We start from the raw sequence: 25460 nt of genomic DNA, 5'->3' as shown, positions 1-25460 counted from the left end.
CTCTCCCTTTTCTGACATCTTCTCTGTCTGCGTTGTGTTCCTCATCTTCAGATACTCTGAGACCCTCTGTTTTCTTCCAAACCACAGTCTATTGATTTGTCTTTCTCAGTATAATTTTTATTCTCTATGAATTCTTTCTCTCCTCCATCTATTATTTCTTGGTTTCCTGACAATCTTACTTTTCTTTTTCCTCTCTACCTGTTCTTCTGTAATATCTCTTCCCTTTTCCTGTCATATTTAACTCCCTCAAGTTGTTTGTTTGCCCTTTACAGTATCTCTTCCTCCTTGATTTATTCCTTAACATTCTAACACTTCTACTTCCTCTTATTTCTGATATTTACACTCAACTCTGATCTTCAGTAAATTAAACCATTTAACAAATATTATTAAGCAGAAATATTATATAACATTCCCTTTGTTTGTCACTGGGGGTACAGAAACAAGATAGACGTGATTCCTGTCGTCCCTGAGCTTCTAGGTTACCCACGTTGGTCATTTAAGATAAAATAGGGCACAATTATAAGGTAATTTGTCCAGGGTCCCACATTACCCCCACTCGGAGTAGACTTGATAGGATTATGCAAATCACTAGTAGCAGCAGCAAACATTTATTGCATGTCTACTATGTATCAGGTATTTTAATTATATTATCTTGTTTAGTTCTCATAGCAGCTCTGCAAAATAGGTATGATTAGCCCCACTCTACAGATGGAAAAACTAAGACACAGAAAGGATAAGTAACTTGCTTGTGGTCCCATAGGTAGGAAGTATCAGTACCAAAATTTCTTTTTCTGTTCAGTCACATCAGCCAAGAAGGAAGAGTATCCTTACTAGGAGGTAATATGGTAGAGAAACGCCAGAGCCAGTTGTAGAAATAGAGAGTGTATGAACTTAGAAATGACTTGTCAGAGCCTGGTAGCTGAGCTGGGGCAGCCACCTAGGGATCTTGTCCAAGAGTTTTCTTGCCCCTGAGGTTAGAACTGGAAGGCTACAATTCACTGGGAAGGAATGCCTATCCAGGTAGAGAAGCTCCAACAGGAGCAAGCAGGGATGTTTGCCCAGTTTTGCTAAAGGACTGCCTGAGGCTTACCTGGGAATGGCAGGAGTAACATATCAGAGAACCCGCTAACCTGTCTGTCATTCCTTTGGCAGAGTGACGTCAGAATCAAGTTTGAGCACAACGGGGAGAGGCGGTAAGTCTGCCGTCTGATCAGCGGTTGTGTTCATGTGTGCTGCAGTTCTCAGAAAGCATCCAGCTTGTGGAAGCCACTTCCTTGGAGGGATCCCTGTGGGGTCACTGGCTGGGTAATGGGGTTGATTGGGCATAAAGGGGAAAGTTTTGCCCTTGGCTTGTCCTACCAATTGAACCTTGTTTCTAGTCTTAGAATTGGAAGCCATTTCAAATGCTGATGTTTTACTTTTCTGCTCTTTTTCTGCTACTGTGAGGTCTACCATTTTGCTAGGGGAGGAAGTCAGGACTTTAGCTCTACTCAGAGTCATGGCTTTCAGACACACTGACACTGTGCCACCTGTGGGGCATCAGAGGGAGATCAGGATTCTCCTGTAGCATAGTGTCATTCTCATCCCCCTGGCTTTGTCCACATCAGGGGTCAGGTTGGTGAATTGGGAGTTTCTTTATAAGTTTCTAGGTCATGGGAAGCTGCTTCAAGTCCCTCAGTTGTGAAAGATTTCTGATCATTTGAGGACAGAAAGAGGGAGTTTTTCAGTCTATATTCTTTATCTTACCTTGTTAGGGAAGTGAAAGTAATGTTACAAAATCTTTCTGTCCTTTTCTCCGTTGTTGGTGTTTATTTTTTTATAGGAAGTCAAAGTAGAAGTTCTCAGTGGAGAAAAATATGACTCCACTTAATTTCACAAGTTAAGGAAAAAGTTAAAAATCATACAGAACTCTGGTCATACAGAACTTTGGTCATAGGATATTGGAGACGATGTGTGTGCATACGTGTGGTGTGTATGTGCATTAGTGTGCTTTTCAGCATCTGTTTCCCGCTCTTTGCCTTTATCTCCCATTGATACCCCCTTTTTCCTTTGCTTTGAGCATTTGGAGAGGCAAAGAGCATATCCATGAGGATAAGATCCTCCTACTTTACAAGTCCCACCAGAGGACCTTAGTACCTGCAACCATTCTTAGTACTGGTAGTTCTCTGCTACTGGCATCTTTCAGCCCACTTTGGAGCTAGCTCCAGAGAAGACCTATGACTGCAGTTCTCTCTTAAAAAGATACATTCATAGGGGCCAGCCCGGTGGCATAGCAGTTAAGTTTGCACGTTCCGCTTCGGCTGAGGGTTCGCCAATTTAGATCCTGGATATGGACCTACACACTGCTCATCAAGCTATGCTATGGTGGCATCCCACATATAAAACAGAAGAAGACCAGCACAGATGTTAGCTCAGCGACAATCTTCCTCAAGCAGAAAGAGGAAGATTGGCAACAGATGTTGGCTCGGGGCCAATCTTCTTCACACACACACACACACACACACACAAATTCACAAGCTTGCAAGGTTGTCAGAGGTTTCCTGGTGGAAACATTATGCGAAAAGTGGTCTCCAGAGCCAGAGTCCCACTTCTGCCATGTGGGTTCTAGGGTTCTTCCAGGCCTGAAGGGAGGAAGGTCTTCTGAGCCCTGTCCCCAGCTGCTTGTCCTGTGTCCTGCCAGTAGCAAGGAAGCTAAATTGTCACTTCATTGTTGCTGCTTTTCACACCTCTGACCTGACTGGGTTTTGGAGGGATTGCCAAACTCAGAGCAGCAGAGAGTTTTCAGAAGTAGATATGAAATCAAAAGCTCAATTGTGTTGGAGTCTAATTATGCAGTTACGCTCTCCTGAATTCCTGTTCCCAAAGTGGTATGCAGTTACAGTGAGCAGACTTACACTGAGAAAGTGTATGTGTTTCGTTTCAGAGAAGCTGCCAGATCGAAACCACAAATATTTAAGGTGGTCAGGCAGGAATGGCCTTTTGAAGCCCTGAGCGGCAGAATGTTGGTATCAAGGTTTTGAAAACTGTGCATTCTCTTTTTACGGAGCTGTTTTCAGGAGCCTTGGCATTTCACTGTTTGTGTACTGTGTGTGGAACGGAGGACTCTGTAAAGTTGGTACATGGAAGCCAAGTTCAAGCTGCTCTCTGCCAGGCAGCTCTGGTTTCATGTATTTCATGTCTTAGAATTTTGTAGAGAATGTTATTGTGGGCTTGCTTTACTTTTTACAGGGAATATGGATAGTATCTGTCTAAATAATGTAAGCCCTTATAGAATTAGAATTTACGGAAAAGAGGAAAGAACAGTGACTTTTCCCATTCACCTATGCCAAGTATCCATTTTGGTGGGCTGACTCTCCCTTTGCTTTGGAAGAGTGGGGACCAGACACCTAACCCTCTTCCCTCTTACTTCCAGGAGGGCAAAAGAAGAGAACTGTAGATTAGAATCTACTTCCCTTTGAAAACCTTCATGTATGGATGCTGGTGGGGATGAGTATCACCCTAAAAATGCCTATGATTCCATATGACGGCAGCAGCTTAGGTCTTACCAACCTGGAGGTCCTGGTTTCTGATCTTGACCAGTCTTTTGGACTGCTTTTGGGGCTTTTGAGTGGCATACCACGAGGCCACATACAGAATTTACTTCTGAGCCTGATCCTTTTCTAACAGTGTGCTAGGGACATCTGAGTGGTTTCCTGGTATTTTATTGAGAAAGGCTGGCCCCTTTTGAACTGTTGCTGAGGTCCTGATGAAGGGGGTATGATTTGCTCTTAGAAATTAATGGAAAGCCATTCTCTCAAAAGGCTCCAGGAAACACCCATATCTGGATATCACCAAACATTATCACTGCTTGGGACAGTTGACTTGAGGGAAAAAATATAGGGATTATAATATGGATGGATTTCCTGGTGGATATAAACTAATATATTTAGCAATATAATTTCCAAAAATAGGGGCTGGCCCCGTGGCCAAGTGGTTAAGTTCGCGCGCTCCGCTGCAGGCAGCCCAGTGTTTTGTTGGTTCGAATCTTGGGCGCGGACATGGCACTGCTCATCAAACCATGCTGAGGTGGCATCCCGCATGCCACAACTAGAAGGACCCACAACAAAGAATATACAACTATGTACCGGGGGACTTTGGAGAGAAAAAGGAAAAAAATAAAATCTTAAAAAAAAACAAAAACAAAAATGAATGATGGTGATGGATGAAGGAAAAATTATGGACAAATTATTTTCCTGAGATGTTAGGCTTTGTGTGAAGAATAGATTATGGTTTATAGTAATATTCTATCAATTTTGTCCAATAGAACTTTCTGCTGTAATGGAAATCTTCTATACCTCTATTGTATAATGCAGTAACTGCTAGCCACATGTGGTTAGTGAGCACTTGCAATGTGGCTAGTAGGACTTAGGAATTAATTTTTAATTTCATTTTATTTGAATTAATTCAAATTTAAATAGCCACGTGTAGCTAGTGGCGACCATATTGAATAGTGCAGTTCTAGATGATGAGTGCTTTTATGCTGCCCACTGATTTGAGCCAGCCTGGCACAGAAGAACATTAAAGAAATTATCTGGTCAGATTCCATTAAAATCCAATGGCTTAGATCCCTCTTTCCTGTGGCTTATTGCTTCTTCCTCTGGTTATACCACTTCCCACTCAAGGAGTAGGGAAGATGTGAAAGACCCACCCACTCTTCCTCTCAGCATGGAGGAGGGCAAGAACTGTAGAGGCTCCATGGCTGAGTGCTGCTACTCTACCACTCACTAGTCAGATTTTGTCCAACCTATCCATACTCAGAGATGAAGGTGGTTTTAATACGCATTTTTCCCCATCACATTAAGCATCTTTTCATGTGTTTATTAGCCATTCATAACCCATCTGTGAATTTTCTTCTATCATATCCTTTGCCTGTGTTGCTATTGAGTTGTCTTTTTCTTATTGATTTTTCCAAGTATTTTCTCCAAGTTTGAGATTTGTTTTTTACTTTGCTGATAGTTTATTTTGCCATCAGAAGTTTAAATTTTTGTTGACAAATTTGTCTTCTTTCTTTTTTGTCTTCTGTATTTTATGTAATGCTTAGGAAGACCTTCCCCAGTCCAATATATATTTTTAAATCCTATATTTTCTTCTGTATATATATATATATCCTATATATATATATATATATATATATAGGATATATATATGAGTTTCTGATAATCTCTTGTGTTTTGTCTATCTCTTTGCTTATTTTTGTTTTAATTATTTAAGTTGTAGAGTATTGGGTTGGACCCATATGAAATTGCCACTTTTGTACAAAAATTGTTGACTATCAGCAGTAGCATATTGTTCAACTCAATACATTCATTAAAACTTTTTATTATGATAATTTCGCACACACACAAAAGTGGAGAGAATATTATACCCATGGACCTGTCACCCAGCTTCAACATTATCAACATTTTGCCAGTCTTGGTCATCTATCCCCACTTTTGTTTTTTTTATTTTTTAATTTTTTTGAGGAAGATTAGCCCTGAGCTAACATCTGCTGCCAATCCTCCTCTTTTTGCTGAGGAAGACCGGCCCTGAGCTAACATCCATGCCCATCTTCCTCTACTTTTTTTTTTTTTTTTTATATGTGGGATGCCTACCACAGCATGGCTTGCCAAGCAGTGCTATGTCCACAGCTGGGATCCGAACTGGCGAACCCTGGGCCGCCAAAGCGGAACATGCACACTTAACCGCTGTGCCACCAGGCTGGCCCCATGCCCACTTTTAAATTTTGCCGTGACATTTAATGACAAATCATTTTAGCGCCTCTTTGAATAAGTTCCAACTCTACCCTCTGTAGAAATTGTTCTTTGAACTGACCTAATAAGTCTCGCTAGAAAAGCATCAATATCAACACTGCTTACATGCCCACATCTGTCACTGCTCATGAAAACTGATCAGGCATATAACCAACTCAAGGGGAATTCCTGTGCTTCTCAATTTTGAGGGTAATCAGTATTGAGATTCCTGTGGCATCTCAAAAATGAACAGTGGAAAAGACTTTTCAAGTCCTGGAGTTGAGTCATTTAGGAGTTAAGGCCATGTTTTCAGGACTGCTGCTCTAATCTCTAGGTTTTCTTCCTACAGAGAGTATTTGGAATGTATTTTTTAAATCCAGGTGTTCTGTTAATGGTACTGAACTGTCATTGACAGAAAGATCCGAGATGAAGTGGTAGAACAATGGTTGGGATTGAGCAATGCTTGTGGGTACTGTTAGCAAACCTGAGATATGCTCAAAAGAAAGGTGAAAAGGTAGAGAAGAGAAGAAAAAGAAACAATAGAGAGAAAGGCAAACTATGTGAAAGAGAAAAAGAGAATCCTATGTTGAGAAGAGAAGGAAGATATCACTCAGAAGCCATAGCTTTCTAAACCCTACATTTGAAATATACAATTAACCACACTTCCTATTCCTTTTCAGAATTATAGCGTTCAGCCGGCCTGTGCGATATGAAGATGTGGAGCACAAGGTGACAATAGTGTTTGGGCAGCCTCTTGATCTACATTACATGAACAATGAGGTAAGAAATTAGATGATGTGGAAACAAGGCGGGGACAACTGCCTACCTTTTTTCTCTCTGCTTAACTAAGGATTTCCTAGTTTGTTCTTCTAATGTCATATGCAGGTTTTCATTTTCTGCAGCCTCTTTTCTTAATTCCAATAACTCTGAGATTTCTGTTACTAGGTGGGAGATTACATACTATTTCCCTTCCTCCTGCTCACTCAGTGCTGGTAGCTGTAATAGTCCGTGGTGGAATCAAGTATGGTATCAGGGCCAGGGCTTATATTGTCTCCTTTATATTTTGTAGGTTATCTTTTTCTTTCCAGCATAGCCTTAGCAAGAAGTGTAGGGTTCAGCAGGGGGTGAGGAGGTGTGGAAAACTGGTGGGTAGATCATTTATTGACAATCATAAATGCTGGATTCTCCTCTTAGAGTTTAACTCCTGATTGTACCTTGTTTCAAAAGTTAGCACCTACTTCAATGATTTCTTTTCTTTTTTTTTTTTTTTTTTGAGGAAGATTAGCCCTGAGCTAACTGCTGCCAATCCTCCTCTTTTTACTGAGGAAGACTGGCCCTGAGCTAACATCCATGCCCATCTTCCTCTACTCTATATGTGGGATGCCTACCACAGCGTGGCTTGCTAAGTGGTGCCATGTCCACACCCAGGATCCAAACAGGCGAACCTGCGAACCCTGGGCCTCCGAAGCAGAATGTGTGAACTCAACCACTGCACCACCGGGCCACCCCCCCAATGATTTCTTTAACTCTTCCTCCTCCTACCCCCCACCCCAACAGTCCTTATTTATTCATACTTTGAACATCACCCAGGAAGGAATTCGTTTGAATGTCAGTCACTTGGCCACTTTCCCAGCTCCAGGAAAGGTACTAGAGGCTACAGTCTGCTTAGGCTGGTGCTTTGCATTTGTCTGCAAGGCAATGTTTTGGTACTTAGTAAAGAGCGTGTATCATGAGGGAGTGGAGTTGGGGAGCAAAACAAGAGAACTGGGCAGTATCATGGCTCTTTGAGAGTCAGGTCCTTATTGTGTAGTTTAATTTTATTGTTTGAAAAGTTAAGAATTTCGTCCATAGTTTGGAGCTGAAATCTGTAGGGACTGAGATTTATTGGCTAAAAACTGGCTGTCCCCTTCATACAAAATGCACAACTGCAGTTAGATATACTGCCAAATAACTAACAAAAATAAGACCATCTGATCTTTTGTTTTTTGGACAAATTTTAGAAATATAGCAAATTTGGAAAATAAACACTAACTCTATAGTTAATAAATAATACAGATAGAAGTAAAGTATGTTAACTAACACATTTTAAATACAGGGTAGGGGAACCCCCAAAATATAAATGCCAAATCCATAGAACTTTTAAAAATTGCAGCTTAAGCTTTAGTAACTACAGAAGAAAGTGAAGCTAGGGGCCGAGTGGTTAAGTTCACATGCTCTGCTTCAGCGGCCCAGGATTTCACCGGTTCGAATCCGGGGAACAGACATGGCACTGCTCATCAAGCCATGCTGAGGTGGCATGCCACAACTAGAAGGACCCACAACTAAAAACATACAACTATGTACTGGGGAACTTTGGGAGAAAAAGGAAAAAATAAAATCTTAAAAAAAAAAAAGAAAGTGGAGCTAAAGTCAGCTAGCTAATCAGCATTAAAGAAAAGGTGTTCTTTAGTTACTAAAGACTTTTCTGGGTGATTTAGTACTCATTTCTATTTCCATTAATATTTCCATTAAGAATTCCAAATGTCCCAAAATCCATTTTCAAGCTCTTCTATCAACAAAATGATTGCCCAGAATGTTGGGCATTCCTTTATGCCAATGTTAGTGCAGATATTAATTCTAAAGCCAAATATGAATAATTTTTATTAATTATTTTAGATCATGCATGTCTTTCCGTACCCTGCTAATGTTGATGCCCAAGAATTGACTAATTTATATTTTATTTAAAATCTCTCAACCCCTTTTTCTTTTCTTTGCCCTCTAAACCCTGCCCTGTCAGGATTTGAAAAACACAAATGAAAAATCTGTTAAGATTTTATTTTATTTATGTTTATATTTTTGTAATAATAGCTTTGTTGAGATGTAATTCACCTACCATAAAATTTACACTTTTAAACTGTACAATTTGTGGTTTTTAGTATATTCACTGAGTTGTGTAACCAACACCACTGTCTAATTCCAGAACTTTTGCATTACCCCAAGGAGAAACCCTGTACCCATTTGCAGTCACTTTTCATCCCACCCTATCCCCAGCCCCTGGCAACTGTTTATCTACTTTCTTTCTCTCTGGATTTGCCTATTCTGAACATTTCATATAAATACAGTCATACAATATGTGGTCTTTTGTGTGTGGCTTCTTTACTAAGCATAATGTTTTCAAGGTTCATTATATTGTAGTATGTATCAGTACTTCTTTCCTTTTTTTTTTTTAATTTTTTATTGAGTTAATGATAGGTTACAATCTTGTGAAATTTCAGTTGTATACTATTGTCTGTCAGTCGTGTTGTAGGTGCAACCCTTTACCCTTTGTGTCCACCCTCCACCCCCCCCCCCTTTCCCCTGGTAGCCACTAATCTGTTCTCTTTGTCCACAGGTTTAAATTCCTCATATGAGTGGAGTCATATAGAGATTGTCCTTTTCTATCTGGCTTATTTCACTTAACATAATTCCCTCAAGGTCCATCCATGTTGTTGCAAATGGGACGATTTTGTTCTTTTTTACGGCTGAGTAGTGTTCCCTTGTATATATATACCACATCTTCTTTATCCAGTCATCTGTTGATGGGCACTTAGGTTGCTTCCACATCTTGGCGATTGTAAATAATGCTGCAATAGACATTGGGGTGCATAGGACTTTTGGAATTGCTGACTTCAAGCTCTCTGGATAGATGCCCAGTAGTGGAATAGCTGGATCATATGGTAGTTCTATTTTTAATTTTTTGAGGAATCTCCATACTGTTCTTCATAGTGGCTGCACCAGTTTGCATTCCCACCGGCAGTGTATGAGGGTTCCTTTTTCTCCACAACCTCTCCAACATTTGTTGCTATTTGTTTTAGTTATTTTTGTCATTCTAATGTGTGTAAGGTGATATCTTAGTGTAGTTTTGATTTGTATTTCCCTGATGATCAGCGATGATGAACATCTTTTCATGTGCCTATTGGCCATCCATATATCGTCTTTGGAGAAATGTCCATGTCCCCTGCCCATTTTTTGATCAGGTTGTTTAATTTTTTGTTGTTGAGTTGTGTGAGTTCTTTATATATTATGGATATTAAGCCTTTGTCAGATGTATTACTTGCAAATATTTTTTCCCAGTTAGTGGGTTGTTTTTTGTTTCAATCCTGTTTTCCCTTGCCTTGAAGAAGCTCTGTAGTCTGATGAAATCCCATTTGTTTATTCTTTCTATTGTTTCCTTTGTCTGAGAAGACATGGTGTCCAAAAAGATCCTTTTAATACTGATGTCAAAGAGTGTACTGCCTACATTTTCTTCCAGAAGGCTTATGGTTTCAGGTCTCACCTTTAGGTCTTTGATCCATTTTGAGTTTATTTTGGTGAATGGTGAAAAAGAATGGTCAATTTTCATTCTTTTACATGTGGCTTTCCAGTTTTCCCAGCACCATTTGTTGAAAAGACTTTCTTTTCTCCATTGTATGCCCTCAGCTCCTTTGTCGAAGATTAGCTGTCCATAGATGTGTGGTTTTATTTCTGGGCTTTCAATTCTGTTCCATTGATCTGTGCACCTGTTTTTGTACCAGTACCATGCTGTTTTGATTACTGTAGCTTTGTAGTATGTTTTGAAGTCAGGGATTGTGATGCCTCCAGCTGTGTTCTTTTTTGCTCAGGATTGCTTTAGCAATTTGGGGTCTTTTGTTGGCCCATATGAATTTTAGGATTCTTTGTTCTATTTCTGTAAAGAATGTCATTGGGATTCTGATTGGGATGGCGTTGAATCTGTAGATTGCTTTAGGTAGAATGGACATTTTAACTATGTTTATTCTTCCAATCCATGTGCATGGAATGTCTTTCCATCTCTTTCGTCATCCAATTCTTTCAGAAAAGCCTTGTAATTTTCATTGTATAGGTCTTTCACTTCCTTAGTTAAATTCACCCCAAGGTATTTTATTCTTTTTGTTGCGATTGTAAATGGTATTGTGTTCTTGAGTTCTTTTTCTCTTAGTTCGTTATTAGAGTATAGAAATGCTACTGATTTATGTAAATTGATTTTATATCCTGCAACTTTGCTGTAGTTGTTGATTACTTCTAAAAGTTTTCCAATGGATTCTTTGGGGTTTTCTATATATAAGATCATGTCATCTGCAAACAGCGAGAGTTTCACTTCTTCCCCCGCGTTTGGATTCCTTTTATTCCTTTTTCTTGCCTGATTGCTCTGGCCAGGACCTCCAGAACTATGTTGAATAAGAGTGGTGATAGAGGGCATCCTTGTCTCGTTCCTGTTCTTAGGGGGATGACACTCAGTTTTTGCCCATTGAGAATGATGTTGGCTGTGGGTTTGTCATATATGGCCTTTATTATGTTGAGGTAGTTCCCTTCTATCCCCATTTTGTTCAGAGTTTTTATCATAAATGGCTGTTGGATCTTGTCAAATGCTTTCTCTGCATCTATTGAGATGATCATGTGGTTTTTATTCCTCAGTTTGTTGATGTGGTGTATCATGTTGATTGATTTGCGGATGTTGAACCATCCCTGTGTTCCTGGTATGAATCCCACTTGATCATGATGTATGATCCTTTTGATGAATGCTGAATTCTGGTTGCCAAAATTTTGTTGAGAATTTTTGCATCTATGTTCATCAGTGATATTGGCTTGTAGTTCTCCTTTTTCGTGCTGTCCTTGTCAGGTTTTGGTATCAGCGTGATGTTGGCCTCGTAGAATGTGTTAGGAAGTGTTCCATCCTCCCTAATTTTTTGGAATAGCTTGAAAAGGATAGGTATTAAATCCTCTCTGGAAGTTTGGTAGAATTCCCCAGGAAAGCCATCTGGTCCTGGGGTTTTATTCTTTGGAATGCTTTTGATGGCTGTTTCAATCTCTTTCCTTGTGATTGGTCTGTTCAAATGCTCTGCTTCTTCTTGAGTGAGCTTTGGGAGATTGTAGGAGTCCAAGAATTTATCCATTTCCACTAGGTTATCCATTTTGCTGGTGTATAGTTTTTTGTAGTATTCTCGTATAATCCATTGTACTTCTGCGGAGTCTGTTGTTATTTCTCCTCTTCCATTTCTGATTTTGTTTATTTGAGCTTTCTCTCTTTTTTTCTTTTTAAGTCTGGCTAGGGGTTTGTCAATTTTATTTATCTTCTCAAAAAACCAGCTCTTTGTTTCATTGATCCTTTCTATTGCCTTTTTTGTTTCAATAGCATTTATTTCTGCTCTGATTTTTATTATTTCTCTCCTTCTGCTGACTTTGGGCTTTGTTTTTCTTTCTCTAATTCAGTTAGGTGTAGTTTAAGATTGCTGATTTGGGATTTTTCTTGTTTGTTAAGATGTGCCTGAATTGTGATGAATTTTCCTCTTAATACAGCTTTTGCTGCATCCCATATGAGTTGGTATGGCATGTTATAATTTTCATTTGCCTCCAGGTATTTTTTGATTTCTTCCTTAATTTCTTCACTGATCCATTGCTTGTTCAATAGCGTATTGTTTAGTCTCCACATCCTTGTGCCTTTCTCAGCTTTTTTCTTGTAATTAATTTCAAGCTTTACAGCATTATGATCGGAGAAGATGCTTGTTATTATTTCAATTTTTTTAAATTTGTAGAGGCTTGCCTTGTTTCCCAACATATGGTCTATCCTTGAGAATGTCCCATGCGCGCTTGAGAAGAATGTGTGTTCTGCTATTTTTGGATGAAGTGTTCTATATATGTCTATTAAGTCCAACTGTTTAACTTTTTGTTTAGCTCCACTGTTTCTTTGTTGATTTTCTGTCCGGATGATCTGTCCATTGATGTGAGTGGGGTGTTGAGGTCCCCTACTATTATTGTGTTATTTTTGATATCTCCTTTTAGGTTTGTTAATAGTTGCTTTATGAACTTGGGTGCTCCTGTGTTCGGTGCATAGATACTTATAAGCATTATTTCTTCTTGATGTAGTGTCCCTTTGACCATTATATATTGGCCCTCTGGGTCTCTCTTTACCTGCCTTATCTTGAAGTCTGTTTTGTCTGATATAAGTATTGCGACACCTGCTTTCTTTTGTTTGCTATTAGCTTGGAGTATTGTCTTCCACCCCTTCACTCTGAGAGTATTTCTTTCCTTTTTGTGGCTAAATAGTATTCCATTATATGGATATACCACATTTTGTGTATCCATTCATCTATTGATGGACATTTGCATTGTTTTCACTTTTTGGCTATTATGAATAATGCTACTATGAACACTTGTATACAGATTTTTATATAAACATATTTTCAGTTCTCTAGAGTATGTATCTAGGAGTGGAATTGTGGGTCTTATGGTAGGTGTATGTTTAACTTTTTGAGGAACTGCCCAACTTTCCCATACTGGCTGCACCATTTTACATTACTACCAGCAATGTCTGAGGGTTGCAATTTCTCCGCATCCTCAGCAACACTTATTTTCTGGGTTTTTTGTTCGTTTTTTAAATTATAGCCGTCCTAGTAGGTGTGAAATGGTATCTCATTCTGGTTTTGATTTGCATTTCCCTAATGACTAGTCATGTTGAGCATCTTTTCATGTGCTTATTAGCCATTTGTATAGCTTCTTTGGACAAGTGTCTATTCAAATCCTTTGCCCATTTTAAAAATTGGATTATTTGTCCTTTTATTGTTGAACTGTAGTGTTCTTTATATATTCTGGATAGTAGACCCTTATCATACGTATACAAAATTGTAGCTTGTTTTTTTTAAGTTAAAACTTGCTCCAGTAATTTCTTTATCTCCCCCCACCCCCCGCCATCTCACGCAATAGTCCTTATTTATTCCTACTTTAAATGTTACCCAGGGGCCAGCCCCGTTGCTGAGTGGTTAAATTCATGCACTCCACTTCGGTGGCCCAGGGTTTTGCCAGTTTGGATCCTGGGTGTGACCATGGCACCGCTCATCAAGCCATGTTGAGGCGGTGTCCCACATAGCACATCCAGAAGGACCTAAAGCTAGAATATACAGCCACATACTGGGGGGCTTTGGGGCAAAGAAGAAGGAAAAAAAAAAAAGAAGATTGGCAACAGATGTTAACTCAGGAGCCAATCTGTAAAAAAAAAGTGTTACCCAGGAGGGAATTCTTTTACAATATTATATGATTTGCAAAATTTTCTCCCATTCCATGGGTTGTCTTGAAATTTTATTTTAAATACTGTGCTTACTGTTTGTTTTCTCCTGGCCTAGGATTTAGAGTTCTCATCTCCTTGTATTATAAATTGGGAACTGAAGAAATTAATTGTACTTTTGCTTGATTTTGTGTTGGCCACAAATGTATAAGATCTGACATTTGCTAGGTCCTAGGCATAGCATACTTTTGCTTCTTTTAATACTAAGTACTCATACTGTCCTCTGCTTTTAACAGCAAGTGAGACTTATCCATACCCTCAAGGACCTTCTCTTTAATACTTCAGTGGAATGAAAATGGAGGAGGTAGTTTTTGGGTTCTGGTCACTGATTTTTACCTTTAAACGTTAAGATATTAAACCCTATTATGCAGTCTAAATTGGTGTTCTTGAGCCAGCCCCAATGGCCTGGTGGTTAAATTTGGGCACTCTCACTGCTTTGGCGGCCTGGTTTGGCTTCCTGGTCGCAGAACTACACCACCTGTCCATCAGTTGCCATGCTGTGGTGACAGCTCTCATAGAGAAACTAGAAGGACTTACAACTAGGATATACAATCATTCGCTGGGACTTTGGGGAGAAAAAAAAAAAGGAAGATTGGCAACAGATGTTAGCTCAGGGAAAATCTTTCCCTGCAAATAAATAAATAAGTAAATAAATTCGTGTTCTTATTTGAGTAGCAGTTTTCATCTTCTGCCTGCCCCCTTCCTCATTCTGTGCATTTTTCCGCTTCTTCTGTTAATGTCAGCACAGGTGGGACATGATTTTACTTCTTAATTTGGGAAGAAATGTGGGGGCTATAACTGGGATTTGATGCTTTGAGGTAAAGGGTATTTTTAGAGAGGAAGGTCCTCTCAGAAAACGTCTTAACACAAAGTATTGGTATATGCTATAGCATGGATGAACTCAAAAATTTTAAGCTAACTGAAAGAAGCTAGATGCAAGGACTGTGAATTGAATTGAATATGTATTGTATGATTCCTTTTATACGAAATGTCTAGGAAAGGCAAATCTATAGAGACAGTAAGTACATTAGTGTTTGCTGGGGCCTAGAGGTGGGAAGGGGGAATGACTATAAAGGGGCACAAGAGATCTTTTTGGAGCCATGGAAATGTTTTAAAATTGGATTGTGGTGATGGTGGCACAACTCTGTAAATTTACTAAAAATTATTGAATTGTACACTTGAAAGAAAAAGAAAATATCTCTGTGGTTTCAATTAGATCTTTTAAGACCCCGTGGTTTCCATTGGGATTGTTTTCCTGCCACCTTATTTTGATTTTTTATTTTGCTTATTTTTGCAAACTAAAGACTTATATGATTTCCTTTTTTCTGTGTGCTGTGTCACAGCTCTCCATCCTGCTAAAGAACCAAGATGATCTTGATAAAGCAATTGACATTTTGGATAGAAGCTCAAGCATGAAAAGCCTTAGGATATTGTTGCTATCCCAGGACAGAAACCATGTAAGTAGTCCCTGTCATGGCCTGGCAGCTGAAGACAAAGCTTGCTGTTCTTCAGGAGTTCGCCTTGCTTCCTTGACACAGTTTTGTGTTCCTCAGTCACTGCTAAAGCGGGAACATAATTGCGGCTCAGCCCACTGTGTCAGTGGCCAGCTGGCCTTCTGCATTTGATTTCACTGTGAAGCCAGATCATCAGTGTTAAAGTTGAAAATAAAGGTTACTTGGCTCGTGGTGTGGGAGGAAGGAAAATATTTTATGATAAAGAAGAAAATGCTTTTTCTCTACATTTAGATTTGGACCTGAATGAAAGATTTGATTAGTGTAGAGGTGCTGATTAGCAAAGGCTGTCAAGGATTTGAGACTACCATGCTTTGTAAACCCAGATCCCACAACTCCTCAGCAACTGTGCCCTTCCCTTGGGACACATGTAGGAAACAAACTTTTCCTTCTGTCCAATGGAAAATAGGCCACGGGCTGGAGGGCCTCTTGTAACTTATCAGCTGTTGCCTTTCCAAATAGCAGGCAATCTACCATCAGAAGTGAGGAATTATCCCTTATGCAATTTCCTCTCCTAAAGGGTTCCTGGGGGCCTACATTTCACAAGAATGCTTGTAATCTGGGTCTGTCTTCTAATCACTGATTCCTCTACCACTTTTCTTCAGAAGCATGTTCCTAAAGGTTTCTTGACACTCTTTCCTTTCCTTATGCTTGAGAACAGCCAACTGTGGACAGCTGTCATTGCTGCATGAGAACTATGGACGCACCATACCAGGACAGAGTTTAGATGGAATGGTGCTCATGCTGACCATTTATTTTTAAAGAGACTTATGGCGTTGGGCTGTCCTATTGATCGGGGGAGGCACAGGAGAATGCAGTTAGGAAGCCTTGGAATAACGAAGACATTTTCTAATATTATAGAAATGTCCTGTGCATGAAGATTGGTCTTCTGTTTCCCAAATGTCTTTTTTCTGGATGTGTTTTGGGAAGTAAAGTGTATACTTTGTAAAGTTTTCTGAAGTAAAGTGTATACTTTATTATTTCCTTTCTCTGTTCAAGTTACTCAGCTGCTCCTTATAGTCCTTCTTTATCGCCTATCATATAAGATCTAAATTTAGCCTAGCATCCAGGGTTTTTCACCAACTACCCTTGCTTTCAACTCCCTAGTCTCCTCTTTCCACTTTCTTCAGCATACTCCCCCCATTCTGCAGTTCTTCCTCCTTCCTCTGCCAGAGTATGGTTATCGTCTTTTTTTTTTTTTTTAGGATCTAGCTAGATTTATTTACCTACTACAATTTGGTCAGTATTTTTGACTGAGGCCATTTTGATTATTCCCTATCCCGTTAGTCATTGGATATATTTTGCACACTAGTTTATAGGTTGCTTGGTAATTATCCTGTAGTTGTTGCCTATTTGTAAGTTTTATGCCTAAAGATTAAAAGCTCCTTGAGAGCAGGAGCCGTGTCTTATTGTTTTGGAACCCTTCCCCACCCATCCTCTTAAGAAAACATAGTGAATGCTTCTTAAATTGTTAGCAAGAGTCAAGCACAGATCATAGTCAGCAGACCCCTTCCTTACTGAAGAAGCTAGAATTGGGGTTTGGTTTAATAATATGATTGTTTGACTGAGAGCTAGCATCCCTAATTGTGATCCCTCCACTCCCCTGATGAGAAAGTATAGAAAACTGCTTCTTTACATCTGCTTTCCTATCCATTAAAGGGTGCACGTGGCTGCAGATACTGCTGCAAAACCCAGAGCTGTTTGAAAGGTGTCTGAGCTTTGATATTGATGGTATTGCTTTAGATGTTGCATAAAATAAATGCCACATTGATGCCTCTTTCTAAGGACCTATATATATATATATTTTTTTTTTTCTTTTTTTTGGTGAGTAAGATTGGCCCTGAGCTAACATTTGTGCTAGTCTTCCTCCATTTTGTGTGTGGGACACTGCCACAGCATGGCTTGATGAGTGGTGTGTAGGTCTGCACCCGGGATCCAAACCCGTGAACCTCAGGCTGCCAAAGCACAGTATGCGAACTTAACCATTACACCACCAGGCTGGCCTGTCTCAGGACCTATATTTCGAAAAATTGTCCCATGGCCAAGTGGTTAAGTTTGTGTGCTCCTCTTTAACGGCCTGGGGTTTCACTGGTTCAGATCCTGGGCGCGGACATGGCACTGCTCATCAGGCCTCGCTGAAGTGGTGTCCCACATACTACAACTAGAAGGACCCACAACTAAAATATACAGTTATGTACTGGGGGGGTTTCGGGAGAAAAAGCAGGAAAAAAAAAAAAAGATTGCCAACAGTTGTAATAAAGTCAATATAACTTTTTATAAAGTTTTTTTTTAAAAAAAAGGACTACCTTATATAATCTTATCACCATAACACATTTATTGATTGATTTAATTTTTGCATATGTCATTCTAGTCTTTGGCCGTATGAATACAAACTTTAAGTGTTGTTATGGTATTCATACAATTTTCTAATTTATTTTTTCGCTTAACACTGTCATGCACATTTTTCTATGTTATTGTATAATCTTCATAATTGTAATTTATAAGGATGCTTAATTCCCTTGAGTTGGATATACCATAATTAACCATTTTTGCTACTGTTGGGACACAAACTGCTCCTGTTTTTTGCATTTATAAAAATTTACATTTAAGGCTAACATTGGTAATAGCGGTGATGAAATATTTCCTTGGGAACTTCCTCTGTTAGACTTCAGACTTCTTAATAAACAGAAGTATCATGATCCAAAATTGCTATTGTACTTAGGAACACCACCTCTAGAACAGTGCTTCTCTAACTGTCTATGATGAAATATTAGTTTTGTTCTTCTAATTTCCAATCTGTCATGGGCCAATTTTTTTTTTAAACACAAAAACTGAAAAAGAAGTGGAAAAGTAAACTAGGCACATACAAAGTACGAATCCACAGTTTTTATTGTTAGATTCAATAGACCTAAAGTCACTCTGCCAAATTCCTGTAAAAGTTTTTAAAGAGTTACTCTCCATTTCTGTGTTTGCCTTGTTGAGGACTAGTCCACCACAGATTGTGGCCTGGCATCAGCCCACAAATCACACTTTAAGTATACTGCTCCAGGGTACCATATCGCCCTGGTCTTCATCCCCTCCTGCTGATAACTGTCAGCCACTTCGTTTCTCTACTTAGTTGCCTCCATTTTCAGTGACCTATTGCCTGATCCACCTTTTGTTACTACCTATACCTTTATTTCCCTTCTTATTCCTCTTTTTCAATGTGCTATCTCTTTCTTCTCTCTGGATTCCTTTTCTACTGATCCTTCTATGACAGCTTCTGATCTTTCCTCTGTTTCGTCCCTCACCAGGGTATGAAGTCATACCCCTCCAACTTCACCTAGCCACAGCCATGTCTTAGGCCTCAATATTGTTCTTCCCTGAGAAGTCCTGGATTTTGGTAATCACAGTACTTCTTCTTAGTCTGAAGAGCCTGTCTCTAACCTTGCTTTCTACTGCCATTTTAAGACACTTCATTGTCTCCTTCAGTAGTTCTTGCTGCCCTAGGCCTCTGCCTTTGGACCATCAACTCTTAGCTTATTCCTTCTGAAGACCTCCTCTCTAAACAGGTGCGTCTGGCTCTTAAATTTATCTTTCTGCTCTTGACCTTCTTATAACTTTCTAGATCCAGATCTTCCCTTATCATAAAGTAATCTCAAGCTTAACATTCTTTTGTTACTTGTATCTGAATATGATAAAAACTAAATACCCAGCCACCTTAAACTGAGTATGGCATTTTGTTCTACCTCAGATTCTCTCTGACAAAAGTTAACTTCTAATCTTCTCATCCAAGTTGCCTGCTTCCCAAATTTCCCATCAATGAGTTTGACACTATCTTGTGTACTATTTAAGTTAGAAATATCAAGCATAATCTAAAGGATAATTCTTTTCGTTCTTCCTAAAATAATGAGGCAAGTGCAGGAAGATAGAAAAAAACTTTTTGGGCAGAATAGCTTCAGTCTGGCCCCTATTTAAAAATAATACCTTACATGTATAAGTTGCTTTCATCTCTCATTCGATTCTTGCAACTTTGAGGGGTCCAGGGCAAGCATGTGTTATTGCCAGTCTACACTTGAGGAAACCGATACTTAGAATGACTTGCCTAAAATGAGGCAGTAAATTATGACAGAGCTGGTCCAGAATCCAGATGTTCTGACATGTAGTTCAGTACCTATCAGTTACCATTGAGGAAAAGAATCTTTAATTGTTGTAGTCCTTTGAAAACCTCACCCAAGTTCCTCCACAGTTCATTAGAAGCAGAACAGAAAGTATAATGTTGCCCGTGAGGAAAACTTATGAGATGTTGTGTCATTCTGTTTCCCGCAGCTCAGAAGATAACTGAGCTAGGAAAGGTCCAAGAGAAGACTTAGTTTTCAAGGAGTTGGGGTCACTTTTATATGTGAATAACCTAAAAAACCTGGAACTCTTTAGTCAGGAGGGGCAGCCTATCTATATTAAAATCAAAGTCTATGAAGAACTGAAGAGTAGGAATAATGAAAACAGAGATTTATTCACCTAATCTCAATTTGGATGAACCCCATGAATATTGGAGGTTATCTTAAAGGAAAAAGGAAATGAGAATTTGTATAAGTGTTGTAACCGTGGCATCCATTACTCTGAAGTTGTATAGTTTCAAAACAGGGTTTTTTAAAAGTTTTTAAATAACTTCATGGATGTTAAAGCTGTACATTTATTAAATAACCTGGATGCTTTCACAACTATCATAACTATCCTGGTCTTCCTTGCAAATATCTCTTGGTGCCACCATAGAAGCAGAGGACTGGTGAGATCCAGGGTGCCGTTTTATGTTCTCACTTTATGTTCACATGAACCGAACTAAAATAAACACACACACACACACACCCCTTCTTTTTCCCTACTGCATAGTTGATCCACTTGTTCCTTTTGTCTCATACCACCAAATCTTTTATCAAGATAATTTGTGAGTTGGTTCATAATCTCTTTTTCTGCTGATCTAGCCTCTTCTCTCTTTAGGCACGTAGTTCCCTGATAATTTTTCATGTTTGTGTTGGCCACACACACTGCTGCCCACACAGTCCTTCAGTGAGGTTTTCATTGAATGGTCAACCACCACCTTTCTGCTATCTTTAGAGTATTCTAGTTACACACTTCACACATGTTAGCTCTCCTTTCACTCCATTACAGTCCCTTTTTATTTTTCCTAGTCCTGCCTTCCTCCTTCCTGTCTTTCCTACTTCTAGTCTTGTTCAGGGTTCCCTGAATACTTGCATCAGCCTCATTTTTGTTTACCATTCCATTCTCTTTTATTCCCTTAAATCGGGGTTTTCAAACTTGACTGACTATTATAAACACTTGGGGAGATTTAAAAAAATACCAATCCTTGAGCCCCATCCCCAGAGATTCTGCTGTAGTTGGTTTGAGGTGTCAAAAAGCCCGATAGGCAGTTCTAATAGGGCTGGGGTTGAGAACCATTGCCTTAAATCGAAGCGTAACTCACCTCCTAAGACCTCGCTGCTCAAAGTGTGGTTCATGTACCAGCAGCATCAGTATCACCTGGAAGCTTGTTAGAAATGCAGATTCTCAACCCCATCCCAGAGCTACTGAATTTGAATCGTTGTTTTAACAAGGTCCCAGGTGATTTGTGTGCATATTAAAGTGTGAGAAGCCCTGCTTTGAAACCTTCACTGGTTCCAGAATCTTTGTCTGTTTTCCAACCTGTTGCCACAACTTCAGCTTTTCCTTTTACAAATCTTGTAAACAACAGCTTGTGCTGGCTGTTGAACCTACTTTCCTGTCTCAGCTTTAGATTTTAAAATTGTTAGTTCAGAGCGTGTGTTCTCTTTGGTGCATTTCAAATTCATGTTGCCAAGATTTATTGAATTCCCACTATGTGCAAAGCCCTGTGTCCAAGCGGGTGTGCTTGGCCCCATCTCCTTGCAGTGCTCATCACGCAGCTCTTCTCTTTCTGACTGCAGGGCTGTGGCCTCTCCTTGCCCTTCACTGGCCTGCTCCCCAGTATGTGGCTTTGACTGTTTTTTCCTTTCTGACTCTCAGCAGAAAGCTATTGCACATCGGAGGCTTCAGCAAGAACATTCACTTCCCCTTGGTTCTGACTTCCTGTTAGAGTAAGACAGTTTGTCAAGACGGCTCTGCATATGATAAAGTCTGGCATAGGGAAACTAGAGGAGGCTGCTTGGCAGCTGAACTCACCCCTGAGAGTGGGAAGCCTTTTTCCTGAGGACAGGGTTTAGTTTGTTTAGGCCGGACTTTTTTTTCTTATGGGAGGTAAAAAAGAGAAGCAAGTAGAATCTTTGACCGGAATTATTTACAAATCCCGACCTCCCACTCTCAGTAGTGCTCTGCGTAATTTGTAATCACATCCTGACTTCACTTGCCCACCTCCAAGCTTCAGTTTTCAGCTTTCTCAGTGCAAGGGCCTCCCTTTGTTGCTTTGTTTTCTCTCTAAGGCTCACCTAGTGGCTCGACTGGGTCAGTTGAAAAGTGAGGGTGGATGTGGTAAGGCTGCTAACCCTGTTCTGAGGTCCTAGACCTCTGGCAGAATGGTACCTATAATAGCCTTTCCCAGATAACAGAGCCTTGAGATGGTTCACATGTAAACCCTGGTAATATAAAGCAACTGAGATCCTCTTACCTTAATTTTCAGAGAGTGATTATGGTTGGAGAAGAAGCAGCATGTCAAGCTACTTTTAAAAATACGTTTTGGGGTCGGCCCCGTGGCCAAGTGGTTAAGTTTGCGCACTCATCTTTGGCAGCCCAGGGTTTTGCCGGTTTGAATCCTGGGTGCAGACATGGTACCACTCATCAGGCTGTGCTGAGGTGGCATCCCACATGCCACAACTAGAAGGACCCACAACTAAAAAAATATATACAACTATGTACCAGGGGGCTTTGGGGAGAAAAAGGAAAAATAAAATCTTTAAAAAAAAAAAAAGTTTTTATCAACTAGAATTTTGCTGGGCAGAGTGGTTGCCATCATCCTCTACTCTGACCCCCACTCTGTAGGTGATCTCGCTACTGAAATAATTTCCTCCTTTTCCTGCTATTCTTCCCAAGCTCTCTGGAGAATTTTATGAGAGGGTATTTACAACTCTCTTTTCTGTTTGGCGGATTATTACAGGAATGCCTGTTATTCCTCCATGTCTGGGTCATCACTTATTAAGCTGGGGCAATGGGTCTCAGAGCTCATATGTCAATGAAGCTGTAAAACTACCTCAAGAAAGTAGGGATTTGCCAAGACAGGTTGAGGAGTGAGATTTAGGGGGAAAGCTGGGTAGCTTGTGTATTGAAAGCCTGAAGGCGGCTGAGATCCTGGGGAGTCTTAGGGAAGGATGAGGGTTCCTTTCTCAGCCTGCCTGCTTACGGATAGCTCAGCCTTTTTCCTCTTTTCTTGCAGACCAGTTCCTCTCCCCACTCTGGGGTGTCCAGACAGGTGCGGATCAAAGCTTCCCAGTCTGCAGGAGATATAAACACCATCTACCAGCCCCCTGAGCCCAGAAGCAGGCATCTCTCTGTCAGTGAGTATTTCACTCCTTTTTTCCTCTCATCTAATTTATCTGCCCATGTTTTTTTAAAAAATCAAATAATTATTAATTAAAAAATAATCATCAAAAATTATTGTCTGTCACTCTATGTAGAATAATCCTCTATGACTTTATTTGGGGAAAAGGGGTAAAGAAATGACTGGAATGGTGTCCTGACCGTCAGGGAGCTTACACTACAATGATGTGATGGTGTAATCAGATTCCTCTGAAATATCCCTAAAAGAGTGGTATCCTCAAACATCTGCTTGAAGATCTCCAGCAGCAATCTACCCTCATTTCTGACCATTCTTTCACCAAGGGACCGGGGACTTGTGAAGTTACGAATCAAGTTCAAGTTTGAGTTTTGACCTCAAACTTCTTGGTTATGATTCCTGAGGAGTCCTTATGCTTCAAGGAAGACGCTGACCAGTGAAACTCTTGGAGAGTCAAACCAAGTTGTCTAGGAAGGACAGGAGACTGTTGATATAGTATATACAATTGGCTAACTAGGAAGAAAGCTATGTAGCTGCTGCCAGGCCTCTCCAGGAAGGGAATCTAAATCAGGTCTTTACGTTATACCAGGTAATCCAATATTGCTCTGGATCCCATTTCCCAGAGTCTGAGGTGAAAGCCTATTTCTTGAATTGTGGAACTTGTATCGAGGGAAATCTGACTTTATTAAACATTTGTGATGAGCCTACTGCCCTAATGTTGCTGGATCCCTGCTGCTACTAGGAAGCCAAGTTCTATCCAGACCGGTGGAATTGCATCAAACCAAACTGCTCTCTGAAGATCTTGAGCTGAGCTTGGGGAGGTCTGAGCATCAGTCCTGTTGCTAAGCTTGTCTGTGAGTGATAAACCTCCTGAGGTAGTAGCAGGAAGAGTATGTTGCTGAGGCACTGACTTTGCCTCACTGAGTAATTTCTGGAACCCAAGCAAGCACTGGTAGTAAGTGTTGCCAAGCTGAAAGTCTGTATATGAGTTTTATATTTCTCTAACATTGTGAATAATTGGTGGCTATATTTTCAATAAACTGGTTGAGGAGAGAGAGCCAGCATCCTAGCAAGGAGACCCTGTCCAGAGCATCTCTGGCCCTAGAATCCAGATGCCCTGGAGCCTGGGAAATTCTGCCGGCTTGGCCTCTGTTCCAGAGCCCCGGTAGAGGTTGAAGGCCTGGAGGAGGGCAACATTGTTCATTTGTGTAGTAAGCAGTGAAGATTGATGTGGGGCAGCGATTGGGCCTCCTGCTTCTAAGCAAGTCCCTGTGATTTGTATGTGGATGCAGGGGCTGAATGCTGGGCCATTGTTGTAGAGAGTCATATATGGAATTTCCTTGTCTGAGAATGTTGAGGAGTAAAATTTCTATGAAGTAGTTCCTGTTTACCTAGAGAATGGGCAACACAGCCTCCCAGTACACACCAATCCTGGGTTTCTTCATTTGGCAAACATTATCTACCAGCCATTGGGCTGGGATAAATGCAACAGTGGAGGCATGTGGGAGGCTGAGGGTGGTGTGGGAGTATAGAGAAGGCAATAACCAACTCTGCCCAGGACTTTGGAGAATGGCTTTCACAGAAGAGGGAACATCAGAGCTGACACATAAAGGAAGATTTACTGAACTTAAAGTAGAGACAGATATTCCAGGCACAGGAAAGAGTACCTGCCAGGTGCAATCACAAAAGAAGGTGCTGGGTTCCGAGAACCCTAGGTGGTTTGGAGTGGTGGCTGTGATGAGAGAAATGGGCAGAGCGTGCCTGCCTTTCTATAGAGCCCAGAAATGGCAGCGATTATTTCTAACTGGAATGACCCGGGAAATGCATTCTGGGGAGGGGCTGTTTGAGCTTGATATTTAGAGATAATGCAGGCATTCCATAGGCCAGGGTGAGGGGAGAGAGGTTTTCAACTATTTGCCCCTGAGATCTCACTTATCCTTCTGATTGGCTAATGTATTTGGAGGAGAAATAGGGAAGGCCCAGAAAGGATGCCTGGGCCACTGTCTGAGGAGCCTTGACTGTACTTGAGCTTGTTTGGTAAGCAGTGGGAAGCCACTGAAAATGTTAATTCCTTATGGCCGTCTCTATTGTAATCCTTATCACATTATCTTGTTATTTCTCTCCCTATCAAACTGCATTTTTATTCATTCAAGAAATAATTACCGGGGGCCAGCCCGGTGGCGCAGCGGTTAAGAAATAATTACCAAAGTGTCTACTGTGTGCCAGAAACATGGGAAGCAAAAAGACATGCTTCCTGTCCCTATGGCCCTTATACACCTGTAGGAAGATAGACATTTACTTGTCATGAGGTGATTAATGTATGAGTACAGGCTGTGACTAAAAGGTGTGTGGTGCTGTGAGCATGTATAACAGAGGGATGTGACCTGATTTGGGGGCCAGGAAAGCCTTAGGCAGAGCATGAATGGGAGTTACGCAAAGGGGATACAGGGAAGAGAGTTCCAAGTAGGGAGAGCTACGTGTGCCGAGGCCTGATGGCAGAGGAAGTATGGTGTGTTTGAGAAACAGAAAGAAGCCCTGAGGGCTGGAGAGCTGAGAACAAGCCAAAGGAGGCTAGGCTGAGGCTGGGGAGGGAGACAGAGCCTTGTGGA

General features: G+C 40.4%; 1 protein-coding gene across 6 annotated transcripts in view; it reads left to right on the top strand.

Annotated features, from left to right (window-relative positions):
- MAP3K3 (mitogen-activated protein kinase kinase kinase 3) overlaps window positions 1–25460 on the top strand; it is a 64453-nt gene that overhangs the window by 19108 nt on the left and 19885 nt on the right. For all 6 annotated transcript variants that reach the window (XM_070561642.1, XM_070561641.1, XM_070561644.1 and 3 more), the window contains 4 exons: window positions 1153–1193; window positions 6449–6548; window positions 15186–15299; window positions 22732–22852. In XM_070561642.1, the coding sequence (XP_070417743.1) occupies window positions 1153–1193; window positions 6449–6548; window positions 15186–15299; window positions 22732–22852 (376 nt within the window). The remainder of the gene's footprint in view (window positions 1–1152; window positions 1194–6448; window positions 6549–15185; window positions 15300–22731; window positions 22853–25460) is intronic.

This window comes from Equus przewalskii, chromosome 10 (assembly GCF_037783145.1).
Source record: "Equus przewalskii isolate Varuska chromosome 10, EquPr2, whole genome shotgun sequence".
NCBI classification, from domain to species: Eukaryota; Metazoa; Chordata; class Mammalia; order Perissodactyla; family Equidae; genus Equus; species Equus przewalskii.
Note: the sequence above shows the minus strand (reverse complement) of the source record. Positions and strands in the feature narration are given on the sequence as shown.